General features: G+C 51.2%; 1 protein-coding gene across 1 annotated transcript in view; it reads right to left on the bottom strand.

The window, feature by feature from the left end:
- Nucleotides 1-15,996, bottom strand: part of SMC1A (structural maintenance of chromosomes 1A) — a 202,992-nt gene that overhangs the window by 67,347 nt on the left and 119,649 nt on the right. Inside the window, exons 12-14 of the mRNA XM_078664500.1 lie at nucleotides 12,933-13,079; nucleotides 5,187-5,324; nucleotides 2,750-2,866 (exon numbers count right to left, since the gene is read on the bottom strand). Of these exons, the coding sequence (XP_078520626.1) occupies nucleotides 2,750-2,866; nucleotides 5,187-5,324; nucleotides 12,933-13,079 (402 nt within the window). The remainder of the gene's footprint in view (nucleotides 1-2,749; nucleotides 2,867-5,186; nucleotides 5,325-12,932; nucleotides 13,080-15,996) is intronic.

Raw genomic sequence — 15,996 nt, 5'->3', positions numbered from 1 at the left:
AGATGACTTTGGTGGACTCTGATGTGAATGGGGGGAGGCGGACTCTCTGAGTTCTCCCGGCGAGGAATGAGATGATCCAGTCCAAAGCTTTTCCTTGTATTCCGACGTTGTTGAGGCGTTGTATGAGGGTGCTATGGCAGACTGTGTCGAAGGCGGCAGAGAGGTCAAGTAGGATGAGGGCGACTGTTTCTCCGTTGTCCAGTAGCGTTCTGATGTAGTCTGTAGCTGCGATGAGGGCGGTTTCGGTGCTGTGTTTGGCTCGGAAGCCGGACTGTGAGGGGTCGAAGGAATTGTTGGATTCAAGGAAGGCGGCGAGCTGACTATTGACGGCTTACTCAATGACTTTGGCAGGGAATGGGAGTAGTGAGATGGGGCGGTAGTTCTTGAGTTCTGCGGGGTCTGCTGCGGGTTTCTTCAGAAGTGCGCTGAGTTCGGCATGTTTCCAGCTTTCCGGGAAAGTAGCGGAGTTGAAGGAACAGTTGATGACATCGCGGAGATGGGGTGCGATGATGGAGTCTGCTTTGTTGAAGATGTGGTGGGGACATGGGTCGGTTGGTGATCCTGAGTGGATGGAGTTCATCAGGCGGATGGTGTCTTCAGTAGTGATTGGGTTCCAGGCGCAGAGGTCGTGAGAGTGCTGTTTTGGTTCGGAGGTGGGTGGAGTGGACTGTTCTTCGGAATGGTTTTCAAAGCTGTTATGTATGTCGACGATTTTGTTGTGGAAGAAAGAGGATAAAGAGTCGCAGAGGTTTTGGGAGGGAGTGATGTCGTTGGTGCCGGCAGTGGGGTTGGTAAATTCTTTGACGATGTTGAATAATTCCTTACTGTTGTGGGTGTTGTTGTCGAGTCGATCCTTGAATGCAGATTTCTTGGTGGATCGGATTAATTGGTGGTGTTTGCGGGTGGCGTCCTTGAAGGTGGTCAGGTTGTCAGTGGTTGGGTTTTTTCTCCAGGTTTTCTCGAGGATACGACATAACTTCTTGGATTTCTTAAGGTCATCGTTGAACCAGGGGGCTTTTTTGTTACCTTGTTTGGTCTGGTGGTTTTTCAAAGGTGCTAGTTCGTCGGCGCTGCGAGTGATCCATTGTGTGAGTTTGGTGGCAGCTTAGTTTGGGTCCGATGATATGGCGGGAGGGTTTTGGTTAAGCGATGTGAAGAGTTGGTCGGTGGTGATTTTGTTCCAGTTTCTTCGAGGAATAGGTTGTGGGGGGTTGTGGGTCGTTTTTTTGTAGCTGAAGTGAACGCAGCTATGGTCTGTCCAATGGAGAGCTGTGGTGTGATCGAAGGAGATGTGTTTGCTGGAGGTGAAGATTGGGTCGAGCGTGTGTCCGGCAAGGTGGGTGGGAGTATCAACAAGTTTGTTTGAGTCTGAGATTGGCCAGGTTGTCCAGAAGGGTGGTGTTGCTGTAGTTTTTCTTTTACAGGTGGAAGTTCAGGTCTCCCAGTAGAATGTAGTTCTCGGAGGTGAGGGCATGCCGGCTGATGAAGTCAGTGCTCTCATCGTTGAATTGTGTGCGGGGTCCTGGTGGTCTGTAGATGAGGGTGCCTCTGAGTGTGGTCTTGGGGTCGGTGTGGATCTGGAAGTGAAGGTGTTCGGCGGTCGCGAGGTTATCGTCAGAGTTGGTCGTGATTCGGATGGTGTTCTTATGGACTATGGCTATGCCACCTCCTGTTTGGTTGGTGCGGTCTTTTCGGATGATCTTGTAAGCGTCCGGGATGGCTATGGCGATCTCGGGGGTAGATGAGGCGTTCATCCAGGTTTCTGTAAGGAAGGCGACGTCCGGCAATGTGGTGTCGAGTAGGTCCCAGAGTTCAGTGGCGTGTCTGTGGACCGAGCGGGTGTTCAGCAGATGCACTTCAGGTGGTTAGAGTGGGAGCAGTGTTTGGAGGTCGTGGATTTGGTGTGGGTCCTGACGCAGGCGAATTTGCAGGAGGGGCAGGCGAAGGGTCCATGGGTGTGTCCTGGGGCAGCCTCGCAGCATTGTGGTTTGCGGCCGGGGTTGAGGGCAAGGAGGGTAGCGGCGTCATACGTAATGCGGGAGGAGTGGGTATTGCGAGGACCAGGGGGTATGGCGCTGGGCGCGGTCCAGGCGCGGACGGGCGTAGACGGGCTTACCTTTGGCGCGCATGGGGCGAGACCGCTGCGCGCAAACGCTGCGCGAAGGTCCATCTGTCATATATGGATAGTGGAGGGGGGCGGGGCGAGGGAGGGGCAGCTGGGAGGCGGGGGCGGGGTATGGTCAGTAGGAGCTGGAGGGAACGGGGGTGGGGCCGCGGGGGAGCAGCGGCGGCGTGGACGGGCTAAAGGCACAACAACAAATGCTGGTCGAGGTGGCAAGGGAGGTCGTGGGCACAAGCAAAAACGATCGCTGGCACAATCAGGGCACAGAATGCGGTCGCAGGCACAATTAGCTGGCACAATGGTGATCAATGCAGGCAACGATACCAGGCACAATGGCAGGGCAGGATGCAGGTCGCTGGCACAAATGGCTGGGAAGAGCTGCAAGAGGAGCGACCAGTTCCGACTGGAGTCAGGCTGGACACCTGGGTGCAAGTTTATACTATTCTCAAGACAAAGAGAACCCTTCCTGAATCTCAGACCCTTTTATTCTCCACCCAAAACACCCCTCGTAGTGAACGCCTGCAGGTCGTTACAGCCCTGAACCACACTTCTTCTCATGTTAGCCAGATCCAGGAAGAAAAAGCCCCCCTCCCACTGCCGCGCGGAGCTCTGCCCACCAGCACTTACCACGTTCATTTTATCCTTCAGTTCGTTCATCTCACGATCGCGACTCTGGATCACACGCTTGATGTCATTGATACGAGGGCTGAAGTTTGCGAGTTCACTCTCCAGTTTCGACTTCTCCTACAGAGATTAATAGAAAAACGACAATGAGAAATACAGAAAGGAAGCTAAAGTTACTCGCCTCTAATACTGGATTACCATTGTAGGCATCATCTTTGAATTCAAATATCTCTGCCTACATCCAGTATTCGGGAAATAAAAATGTCAATAAATAGAAGAAAACCTGTCCATAGGGCGCAACATTCTATTCATTACATTTTAATGGAGCCAATTGGAATTTAAGTGGAACAATATGAAATAATTGGTCTAGAAAACCTAATACAATGACCCTGCTTCCCCCCAAAATAAAAACCAGTTGACCTCGCTCCGTGACTCAACAGAAGTGTGCCTATGTCCCGGAAAGCACAGCAGTGTCACTCAAGCAATTCATCCAGGCTGGTAAGTCTGAATAAGAACTCAAGCAAAGCACATTTTAACTCTGCTCATGGTCGTTTATGCATTCAAACAAAAATCCAGTGATGGAGGAAGAGAATTACAATTCGGCACCTTTTCCATCATGAGATGTGTTGCATACACAGGAGCTTTCACAAGAGCATTGCATACACAGGGGCTTTCACAAGAGCATTGCATACACAGGAGCTTTCACAAGAGCGTTGCATACACAGGGGCTTTCACAAGAGCCCCGCATACACAGGGGCTTTCACAAGAGCCCTGCATACACAGGGGCTTTCACAAGAGCCCTGCATACACAGGGGCTTTCACAAGAGCCCTGCATACACAGGGGCTTTCACAAGAGCATTGCATACACAGGGGCTTTCACAAGAGCCCCGCATACACAGGGGCTTTCACAAGAGCCCCGCATACACAGGGGCTTTCACAAGAGCCCCGCATACACAGGGGCTTTCACAAGAGCACTGCATACACAGGGGCTTTCACAAGAGCCCCGCATACACATGGGCTTTCACAAGAGCCCCGCATACACAGGAGCTTTCACAAGAGCCCCGCATACACAGGGGCTTTCACAAGAGCCCCGCATACACAGGAGCTTTCACAAGAGCCCTGCATTCACAGGGGCTTTCACAAGAGCGTTGCATTCACAGGGGCTTTCACAAGAGCCCTTCATACACAGGGGCTTTCACAAGAGCCCTGCATACACAGGAGCTTTCATAAGAGCCCTGCATACACAGGAGCTTTCATAAGAGCCCTGCATACACAGGAGCTTTCACAAGAGCCCCGCATACACAGGGGCTTTCACAAGAGCACTGCATACACAGGGGCTTTCACAAGAGCGTTGAATACAGAGGGGCTTTCACAAGAGCCCTGCATACACAGGGGCTTTCACAAGAGCCCCACATACACAGGGGCTTTCACAAGATCCCTACATACACAGGGGCTTTCACAAGAGCACTGCATACACTGGGGCTTTCACAAGAGCACTGCATACACTGGGGCTTTCACAGGAGAACTGCATGCACAGGGGCTTTCACAAGAGCCCTGCATACACAGGAGCTTTCACAAGAGCATTGCATACACAGGGGCTTTCACAAGAGCCCTGCATACACAGGGGCTTTCACAAGAGCCCTGCATACACAGGGGCTTTCACAAGAGCCCTGCATACACAGGGGCTTTCACAAGAGCCCTGCATACACAGGGGCTTTCACAAGAGCCCTGCATACACAGGGGCTTTCACAAGAGCCCTGCATACACAGGGGCTTTCACAAGAGCCCTGCATACACAGGGGCTTTCACAAGAGCATTGCATACACAGGGGCTTTCACAAGAGCCCTGCATACACAGGAGCTTTCACAAGAGCGTTGAATACACAGGGGCTTTCACAAGAGCGTTGAATACACAGGGGCTTTCACAAGAGCCCTGCATACACAGGGGCTTTCACAAGAGCCCTGCATACACAGGAGCTTTCACAAGAGCATTGCATACACAGGGGCTTTCACAAGAGCATTGCATACACAGGGGCTTTCACAAGAGCATTGCATACACAGGGGCTTTCATAAGAGCCCTGCATACACAGGAGCTTTCACAAGAGCGTTGAATACACAGGGGCTTTCACAAGAGCATTGCATACACAAGGGCATTCACGAGAGCCCTGCATACACAGGAGCTTTCACAAGAGCCCTACATACACAGGAGCTTTCACAAGAGCACTACATATACAGGGGTTTTCACAAGAGCATTGTATACACACATAGTACCCGCTCATCATGCAAATGTACGATTGGCGACCAAGGTTTGCCAGGAGCCCTTGGCACTATGCTTGCTACAGTTGCTAGCAGTACATCGTGCTGAGCTCAGAGCAGACTGATGTATAGTGAGATTATGAACCAACACACAAATGCTGGGAAAGTGCTGGGGGCTGATGGTACCTGCATGTTTAGTGCCAGGTGTCGGGTTTTGGTCTGCTCCAGATCGCTCTGCGAGTATTTAAGCCTCATTTGCAGGCCGTGCGCCTGGGATTGCACCTGCCGCAGCTCGGCCTCCTTGCGCTTCGCCTTCATTTGTTCCTGGAGACAAAAGACAAAACGTTACCAGCATGCTGTGAGTGGAATGAGAAACACACCTGCACAGCCATAGCAGCCAACAAAGACGGCACGAAGTCTCTAAAATCAAAGGACGTGGGAAGTAAGGCGACTGCACTTGGAGGATGCTAGTTGCAGAACGGTAACACTGATGAACAAGGCTCTCCTGTGATAAGAGAGGAAACTGGAAGAGCTCAGACAGCAGGGACTGTGGTGAAGGTCCTAAAACAAATGACAAAATTCCCAGTACAGCCAATCTTGAAAAGGATCCTAATGTTGGGGACCGATGTCCCTAGTATTAAAGGACCCTCAACGCTGCAAGCGACAGGAAAGGCCTTTAGTCTTTAAGCATCTGTTAGACATGGAGTTCCAGCTCACGGAATGGATGCCTACAGACGCGTACAAGGGGGAACCAAACAGACTCGCTTCTCATAGAAGCAAGAGACGGCTCTCTAACTAAACAGACATGTTTTTAGGATGACCCAACATCTAACAGAACAAAAGATACGGACTGTGCTGGCGGAAACGGATCAGGCCTCTGCTGAGGATTAAGATGCAGCTACAAAACCGATAGGGAGTCGGGAAACCCAGTGAAATATCAAAAAGGGTGAGCATATGCTCTTGTCCGTCTGTCCAATGAACAGGGAACCCAGCTTCGACCACAAAAGCTGCAAGAACACCTTTCATAACAGCACATAAGGAAAATGCTACTTACCAGTATGCATCTGTTCTTGGCATGTAGAGCTTCAGAGTTGCACACTATGCATAGATCGCCACCTAGTGTTGGGCCCGGATGTTTGCAGTTTGTTTATGTTGTAGAAAAGTCTTTGGATGTCACAGGATAGGTGACTCCTCCTTTGGATGATACTGCGCATGGGCATCGGCTCCTTCCCCAGATAGTTTTTTGCCATTAGGGAAGTGATGGAGCTAAGAGATAGTGATGACCATGTGTGTTTGTATCTAATGACGATATCACTGGAACAGTTAAAGGTAGCCGGGGAGGTGGGTGGGCGTGTGCAACTCTGCAGCTCTTCAGGCCAAGAACAGATGCATACTGGTAAGTAGAATTTTCCGTTCGAGGCATATGAGCTGCAGATCACACACTGCATAGATTGTATAGCAGTACCCACCTTAGCGTCGACCACCCGTATCTGTTGGTTGTTTGTAATAGAGTTTTTAGTACAGTCTGGCCCACAGTGGCTTGTTGCTTAATTTGCACATCTATACAATAGTGTTTTGTGAATGTGTGCGGTGTAGACCATGTAGCTGCTTTGCATATATCATCTAGGGGAATGTTCCCTACGAATGCCATTGAAGCCCCTATTTTCCTTGTAGAATGGGCTTTTGGAGGAATTGTTAACGTAGGTTTGGCTTTGTGGTAACAAATTTGTATGCATTTAACAATCCACCTGGCGATCCCTGATTTTGATATGGGGTTGCCTTTATGTGGTGGTGAAAGACACAAAAAGCTGTTTTGTTTAACGAAAAGTTTGTGTCCTTTCGATATAGTACAGTAGCGCTCTTTTGACATCTAAGGTGAGTAGAGCTCTTTCTGCGACTTTGTGGCTGCGAGAAAAGTACAGGCAGCTCAACAGATTGATTTAGATGGAATGGTGAAATGACATTTGGAAGGAATTTAGGATTAGTACGGAGAACCACCTTGTTATGATGCATTTGCAGGAAAGGTTCTTGAATGGTAAATGCTTGGAGTTCACTAACTCTTCTGAGAGAAGTAATGGCTACTAGGAAAGCTACTTTCCAAGTTAGGAATTGCAATTCACATTTATGTAAAGGTTCAAAGGGAGGTCCCATCAGACGTGTGAGAACAATGTTTAAGTTCCACACTGGTGAAGGTGGTGTTCTGGGAGGGATTATTCTTTTAAGTCCTTCCATGAAAGCCTTTATAGCTGGTACTCCAAAAAGAGATAGATGTTGTCTATTCTGTAAGTATGCTGCAATGGCAGCAAGGTGTAGTCTGAGACGTGTAGGCTAAATTACGCTTTTGGAGGTGTAAGAGGTATCCTATGATGTGTTAAATAGACACATCTAAGGGATTTATGTGGTTGTTTTGACAGTATATCACGAACCGTTCCCACTTAGCAGCATAACATGCTCTAGTAGTGGGACGTCTAGATTCTTTGATAACGTTCATACATTCTTGAGGAAGGTGGAGGTAACCAAACTATGACTTCAGGAGCCAGATCGCTAGGTTGAGCTGAGCTGGGTCCGGGTGTTTGATCTCTCCATGGTTCTGTGTTAAGAGGCGTGGAGATAGGCCTAGTTTTTGGTGTGGTACCACAGATAGTTGCAGCAGCGTGGTGTACCACGGTTGTCTGGCCCAAGTTGGAGCGACTAGAATGAGCGACAGGGAATGTTGCTATAGTTTGCGTACCACTAACGGAAGTAGTGGGAGAGGAGGAAAAGCGTACGCAACTTGTCCTGACCAGTTCATCCATATCGCATTGCCTTTGGACAATGGGTGTGGGTATCTGGCGGCGAAGTTTGGGCATTTTGCATTTTCGTGGGTGGCAAAGAGGTCTATCTGAGGTTGTCCCCACATTTGAAAGAACGGTTGAAGAACTTGCGGATGAAGTTCCCACTCGTGGATTTGCTGTGTCTGACAGCTTAGCAGATCTGCGATAGTGTTTTGTACTCCTGGGACGTGTTGGGCTAAGAGGAAGATCTTTAGGGGTATAGCCCATCTCCATATCTGCTTCGCTAACTGAGAGAGCTGCAGAGAGTGTGTCCCCCCTTGTTTGTTTATGTAGTACATGGCTGTCATGTTGTCTGTGCGGACTAAGACAGCTTTGCCTGACACTTGATTTTGAAATTCTTTTAGGGCTAGAAACACAGCTAGCAACTCCAAGTGGTTGATGTGGAGTAACTTTTGTTGCAGTGTCCACCTGCCTTGTATGGTGTGAGGCAGTACATGAGCTCCCCAGCCAGAGAGCGACGCGTTCGCTGTCATGATTTGAGGAACTGGCTCTAGAAACTGTCGCCCGTTGGAAAGGTTTTTGGTGCTCCACCATTGCAGAGAGCGATGAGTCCGACTGTCTACCAACACTAGGTCTGTTAATTGACCATGAGCCTGGTTCCATTGGCGTGCTAGGCACTCTTGAATTGGACGCATTTGCAGTCTTGCGTGAGGTACTATAAATATGCAAGATGCCATCATTCCTATGACCTGCATGAACACTCGAGCTGGAAGCGAGTGTTGCGGTTTGAATCTTGTTAGGAGAGTTTGTACACTTGTTATCCTGGCTGGAGAGGGATAGGCTAGTGTTAATTGGGTGTTTATTGTAGCGCCAAGGTATTGTATGTGTGAGGCTTGCAGCTGTGACTTGGTGCGATTTACTGTGAATCCCAAGTTGTGGAGCAGTTGAATTGTAGCGGGAGTGTGTTGTACACACTGGTTGTATGCGCTGGCTTTTATGAGCCATTCGTCTAGGTATGGGAAGACGTGAATATGCCGTCTGAAGTGTGCTGTTACCACCGCTAGGCATTTGGTAAACACCCTTGGTGCTGTTGTGACTCCGAATGGGAGCACTTTGAATTGGTAGTGCTGCCCGTCTAGCACAAATCTGAGATATTTTCTGTGAGCTGTGTGGATGGGAATGTGGAAGTAGGCGTCCTCGATATCTAAAGTGACAAGGAAGTCGTTTTGTAACAGGAGCGGAAGGACTTGTGTGGACATATGGAAATGGTCCGACTGTATGTAAATGTTTAGAGGTCTGAGGTCTAGGATAGGTCTTAGGGATCCGTCCTTTTTTGGTATTACAAAATATAGGGAGTATACTCCTTTGTTTTGCTGATGCTCTGGAACTATTTCTATTGGATTTTTCTGCAGGAGAGATACCACTTCCTGTCTGAGCAGTGTTAAGTGTTCTTGTGACATGGACGCTGCTTGGGTGGTATGTTTGGGTGGATGGATGTTAGTTCTAGACAGTAGCCTGAATTATCTGTAGCACCCACCTGTCTGATGTGATGTTTTCCCAGGCTGGCAGGTATTGTTGAAGTCTTCCCCCGATAGGAGTGGAATGGGACGGGGGAGGGGAGTCATTGGGCAGGGGTAGAGGCAGAGCGGGAGTTGTTATTTTTACCTCTGCCTTTGTTATTGTTACCCCTGTAACCACCCCTTTGGTAGCCCTTACTGTAGGCGGACTGTGTAGGGGCTTTGTATGAGGTAGAAACTGTGTCTGAGGAATATCCTCTAGTGGCACATCGATAGGATGAGCGTCGAAATGAACGCCTGGGAGCCTGCGACTGCAGGGCTCCCATTGATTTGGCGGTATCTGTATCCTTTTTCATTTTTTCAAGTGATACATCTACGTTAGGTCCGAATAGGTGTTGCTCATCAAAGGGTTGATTAAGAATGGCAGTTTGTACCTCAGGTTTGAACCCTGATCTGCGTAGCCAGGCGTGTCTACGTAATAAGACACTGGTGTTAACTGCCCTAGAGGCAGTGTCTGCTGCATCCAGTGCACACCGAACAGAGGTGTTTGTAATATGTTTTCCCTTCCTGGATAAGCTCATTTGCTCTATCCTTGTGCTTGTCAGGGTGGCGTCTCATTAGTGATTCTAGTTTGTCATAATGTGCCCTGTCGCATCTTGTCAATACTGCTTGTGTATTGGCAATACGCCACGTTTGCTGATTGAGACGCAGTTCTTTTCCCCGATGCGTCAAGTGGCTTAGACTCTTTATCTGGTTGTGCGGCATCACCCGATGTTTGTGAGTTTGCTCTCTTGCGTGCGTTGGAAACTACAAGTGAGCCTAGTGGTACTGCACCCTTAATGTATGCCGGGTCTGAAAGGGCAGCTTTATATTTCTTCTGTATTCCAGGGGTAATGACCCAAGTTCTGACTGGGTCCTTGAAGGCTTCAGGAGCATGCTTAATCACTCCATTGAGCATGGGTAAGGTGGATGAGGACCTTTGTGCATTTTCAAAGGTATCCATTAGGAAGTCTTCATCAACAGGGTCTGTGTGCATGTCCACCCCATGATACTGTGCAGCCCTGTGGATTAATTGATTAAAACCCATGGTGTCTTCTTGTGGAGAAGGCCTTGAGGGGACATTTGGGACGTCTGGGGTGTTATCATCCCATGGGTCAGGTGAGCCTGTAGGAGTAGCTGGATCAGGTTTGTTACCCCCCCCCCCCCTCCCCCCCAGATCATCAGAGCTATCATCCCCGTTATCATCTGGTACGAAAGAGGATGCTGGGGAATGTGGTGGTAGGGGAGGAGGTGGTGATGGGATAGGTGGAGGAGAAGGGGAAGGAAGTCTCAAATGAGATGTAGCCATGTCCTTTTTTGAATGAGGAGCTGGAGCTGGTCTATCCAGTGGTCTCTTTTTTGCAGCCAAAATCAGCTGTCCAGTAACTGGATCTCTAGCCACAGTCTTTTGAGCAGGGTCTGGATAAAATAAGTCCTCTGCAGGAGGCCGATCTTTTGGTGCGGAGGAAGGTTTCGGCACCAAAGCGGTTTCCTTTGGCTTTTTGGCAATGTCTTTAACCGGAGAAGTAGGAGTCTTTTTCGGCTCCAAAGATTTTTCCGGTTCCGAAGATTTTTTCCGCTCCGGTATATTTTTTGGATCTGATTGTTTTTTCGGTGGTCTTTTGAATCCGAAGCGGGTTTGCTTGGTTCCGACCTGGGTTTCTGTGCCGAGGGAGTAGTGGTATGTTTCGGCGCCGGTGGTTTGGATGTTGGCGTGGCCGGTGATGTTGTCTTTTTCGGTGCCGGTAGGTGTGCTCCGGCACCTTGAGGAGGTCGACTCGAGCCTGAGTCTCCTGAAGGCTTAGTTAGCTTCTTAGCCGGGCCTGAAGGTGGGGCAGTAGAAGCAGTGTATCGGTGTGCACCCGAGGGCGAGGGTGTGACCGGGGCCTTCTTTGGGTGTGTCGAGGAAGGGTCGGCGGTCTTACTTACGACCCACTGTCCTGGAGTGATGTCCTCGACCTCGGAATCGTCTCCCTCGGAGTTGCTGTCGGCGTCGTGTTGTTCTGGAACGTTGACGCCTTCTTCAAAGATGTCGTCCGGAATTGGAGCTGAAGATCGAGCCATTGTTCTCCTCGCTCTTCGGTCCCGGAAAGTCTTTTTGGAGCGGAAAGAGGCACAGGCGGAACAGTCTTTGACCTCGTGCTCCGGGGAGAGGCAAACGTTACACACTTCATGAAGGTCAGTGTGGAGAAACTTCGACTCACATTGAGGACACTTTTTAAATGGCGTCCTTTCCATGAGCTGGAGTCGAGGCCTAGTTAGACCCGAAGGCCGTCGACGATGACCGGAATCGAAATCTTCGGTGTTGAAGAGTAGCGTCGACTGGAAAAGCGTTCAAAACTAAGTTTTGTAAGTTGGTGAGGATTGCTCGCCAAAGGAAACCGGTTCCAACAAGGAGCGCTGGAAACACATCCGAGCCCGGTGGCGGAAAAAAACAATCTGGGGATGGAGCCGATGCCCATGTGCAGTATCATCCAAAGGAGGAGTCACCTATCCCGTGACTTCCAAAGACTTTTCTACAACAAAACGAACTGCAAACATCCAGGCCCAACACTAGGTGGCCATCTATGCACAGTGTGTAAAATACAGCTCATATGCCTCGAACCTAATCTATCAGGGACTTCCTTCAGCGGTGATGCAACAGACACCTTCAGCTTATCTTGCATCAGTTCTTTCACAGCTTCGCTCCTCAGCTGAGTCCCTGTCTTGCAAGGGCACCTCCAATGCCTCTCCGGGGCAGTCGGTCAGCTCTCTTCTTCAACACAGGCTCCAGGCAGCCTCTCCGGTCAGTGTTGGTCAAAGAGCAAAGGTTTCTGGTCCTAAACCTTGCAATGGGAGTTGGCGGTCAATACACAAACTCTAAAGTAGAGAGAGCTTTGATGCCCTTTATGGCTTTGATGCCCTTTATGTGAACAACAGGCCAGGAAAGGACAGGAGAAACGAACACGAACTTCCAGAGCTCCGACACCCAAGAGTATGACCCCTACACTGGATTCCTGGAAAGTCGATTAGGAGCCTGGTAATTCACATCTGCTAGCTGAGCCTGCTCACTCTCTTCGTAGTAGGTACCACTTGGATGTGGCACACACAACAAGGACTCCAGTGGGGGCACTGGGGGCACGGCTACATGTATCACACACGCTGCACTCACTTCCTTTACACATGCAGATCAGTGTATACATGTAACATCCGCTTCCCACATGGAAGGGCGAAGGACTGGTCACAGGGGACTGGAAGACCAATGTAAAAAGGTGAGAGAGGAAAGATGGCGCCCACCTGGCAGGAAGAGAAAGTCTGAATCACCTCGATAATCATCATTCCTGCCACCACGGTCCGGCCTCTGCAGCCCGGTGACGAGAAGCAGTCATGCTTGGCAAAGAGGGCGCATATGGGGTGCCCATCCAGACCAAACATGTTTCTCAGTTAGAATGCCTCCGGTGCACATGCATGACTGTTGTGTGTGCCAAGGCGTGGCACAGTTAAGGTTAAAAATCGACATATTGCTATGATGAACTTGAGGCAGGGGTGCACTCTGTCCCAAACTAACCAGGGAAAATGTCTCCAACTCGGCAGAGGCCGAGTGACCTTGCTGTAGACCTCACCTTAAGCTCCTCCGTCAGCCGCTCCTTCTTTTCCTTCAGTTTATCCACCGCCTTCTCGTCCCAGCGCCTGGCCTTGGCCTTCAAATCACTGGCGCCCCCAGAGATCACACCAGACTTCTGGAAGAGGGTTCCATCCAGAGCGACGGTCTGCAAAAGAAAGAAGACGACATAACATTTAGCCAACAAATCAAAGGGAGTTAAACAGGCAAAGCATGTTGACCGCGGTCCCAAGAGCCAATGCTTGCTCTTCCCAACGCATTTTAGACCGCGGTCCCAAGGTGCAATGCCTGCTCTTCCCAACGCATGTTACACTGCGGTCCCAAGAGGCAATGCCTGCTCTTCCCAATGCATGTTACACCGCGGTCCCAAGAGGCAATGCCTGCTCTTCCCAGCTCATGATACACCGTGGTCCCGAGAGGCAATGCCTGCTCTTGCATGTTAGACCGTGGTCCCAAGAGGTAATGCCTGCTCTTCCCAGCTCATGATACACCGCGGTCCCGAGAGGCAATGCCTGCTCTTCCAAACCCATGGTACATTGCAGTCCCAAGAGCCAATGCTTGCTCTTCCCAACGCATGTTACACTGAGATCCCAAGAGGCAATGCCTGCTCTTCCCAACGCATGTTACACCGCGGTCCCAAGGGGCAATGCCTGCTCTTCCCAACGCATGTTACACTGCGATCCCAAGAGGCAATGCCTGCTCTTCCCAACGTATGTTACACCGCGGTCCAAAGAGGCAATGCCTGCTCTTCCCAACGCATGTTACACCGCGGTCCCAAGAGCCAATGCCTGCTCTTCCCAACGCATGTTACACCGCGGTCCCAAGAGGCATTGCCTGCTCTTCCCAACGCATGTTACACCGCGATCCCAAGAGGCAATGCCTGCTCTTCCCAACGCATGTTACACCACGGTCCCAAGAGGCAACGCCTGCTCTTCCCAGCGCATGTTACACTGCGGTCCCAAGAGGCAACGCCTGCTCTTCCCAACGCATGTTACACCGCTGTCCCAAGAGTCAATGCCTGCTCTTCCCAGCGCATGTTACACCGCGGTCCCAAGAGGCAATGCCTGTTCTTCCCAACGCATGTTACACCGCGGTCCCAAGAGGCAATGCCTGCTCTTCCCAACGCATGTTACACCGCGGTCCCAAGGGGCAATGCCTGCTCTTCCCAGCGCATGATACACCGCAGTCCCAAGAGGCAATGCCTGCTCTTCCCAACGCATGTTACACCGCGGTCCAACGAGGCAATGCCTGCTCTTCCCAATGCATGTTACACCGCGGTCCCAAGAGGCAATGCCTGCTCTTCCCAACGCATGTTACACCGCGGTCCCAAGAGGCAACGCCTGCTCTTCCCAACGCATGTTACACCGCGGTCTCAAGAGGCAATGCCTGCTCTTCCCGACGCATGTTACACCGAGGTCCCAAGGGGCAATGCCTGCTCTTCCCAGCGCATGATACACCGCGGTCCCAAGAGTCAATGCCTGCTCTTCCCAAACCATGATACACCGCGGTCCCAAGAGCCAATGCCTGCTCTTCCCAACCCATGTCACACCGCGGTCCCAAGAGGCAATGCCTGCTCTTCCCAGCGCATGTTACACCGCAGTCCCAAGAGGCAATGCCTGCTCTTCCTAACGCATGTTACACCGCAGTCCCAAGAGGCAATGCCTGCTCTTCCTAACGCATGTTACACCGCAGTCCCAAGAGGCAATGCCTGCTCTTCCCAACGCATGTTACACCGCGGTCCCAAGAGGCAATGCCTGCTCTTCCCAGCGCATGTTACACCGCGGTCCAACGAGGCAATGCCTGCTCTTCCCAATGCATGTTACACTGAGCTCCAACGAGGCAATGCCTGCTCTTCCCAACGCATGTTACACCGCGGTCCCAAGAGGCAATGCCTGCTCTTCCCAACGCATGTTACACCGCGGTCCCAAGAGGCAATGCCTGCTCTTCCCAACGCATGTCACACCGCGGTCCCAAGAGGCAACGCCTGCTCTTCCCAACACATGTTACACCGCGGTCCCAAGAGGCAATGCCTGCTCTTCCCAACGAATGTTACACCGCGGTCCCAAGAGGCAATGCCTGCTCTTCCCAACCCATGTTACACCGCGGTCCCAAGAGGCAATGCCTGTTCTTCCCAACACATGTTACACCGCGGTCCCAAGAGGCAATGCCTGCTCTTCCCAACGCATGTCAGACCGCAGTCCGAGGCAATGCCTGCTCTTCCCAACGCATGTTACACCGCGGTGCCAAGAGGCAACGCCTTCTCTTCCCAACGCATGTTACACCGCGGTCCCAAGAGGCAATGCCTGCTCTTCCCAATGCATGTTACACCGCGGTCCCAAGAGGCAATGCCTGCTCTTCCCAACGCATGTTACACCGTGGTCCCAAGGGGCAATGCCTGCTCTTCCCAACGCATGTTACACCGCGGTCCCAAGAGGCAATGCCTGCTCTTCCCAGCGCATGTTACACCGCGGTCCCAAGAGGCAACGCCTGCTCTTCCCAATGCATGTTACACCGCGGTCCCAAGAGGCAATGCCTGCTCTTCCCAACGCATGTTACACCGCGGTCCTAAGAGGCAATGCCTGCTCTTCCCAACGCATGTTACACCGCGGTCGAAAGAGGCAATGCCTGCTCTTCCCAACGTTACACCGCAGTCCAACGAGGCAATGCCTGCTCTTCCCAACGCATGTTACACCGCGGTCCCAAGAGGCAATGCCTGCTCTTCCCAGCGCATGATATACCGCAGTCCCAAGAGGCAATGCCTGCTCTTCCTAACGCATGTTACACCGCAGTCCCAAGAGGCAATGCCTGCTCTTCCAAGCGCATGATACACCGCGGTCCCAAGAGGCAATGCCTGCTCTTCCCAACGCATGTTACACCGCGGTCCCAAGAGGCAATGCCTGCTCTTCCCAACGCATGTTACACCGCGGTCCCAAGAGGCAATGCCTGCTCTTCAAATCGCATGTTACACCGCAGTCCCGCGGGGCAATGCCTGCTCTTTCCAATGCATGTTGCACCGCGGTCGAAAGAGGCAATGCCTGCTCTTCCCAACGCATGTTACACCGCGG

This window comes from Lissotriton helveticus, chromosome 10 (assembly GCF_964261635.1).
Source record: "Lissotriton helveticus chromosome 10, aLisHel1.1, whole genome shotgun sequence".
NCBI classification, from domain to species: domain Eukaryota; kingdom Metazoa; phylum Chordata; class Amphibia; order Caudata; family Salamandridae; genus Lissotriton; species Lissotriton helveticus.
The sequence above is the reverse complement of the archived record's forward strand: the minus strand, read 5'-3'. Positions and strand labels throughout refer to the sequence as shown.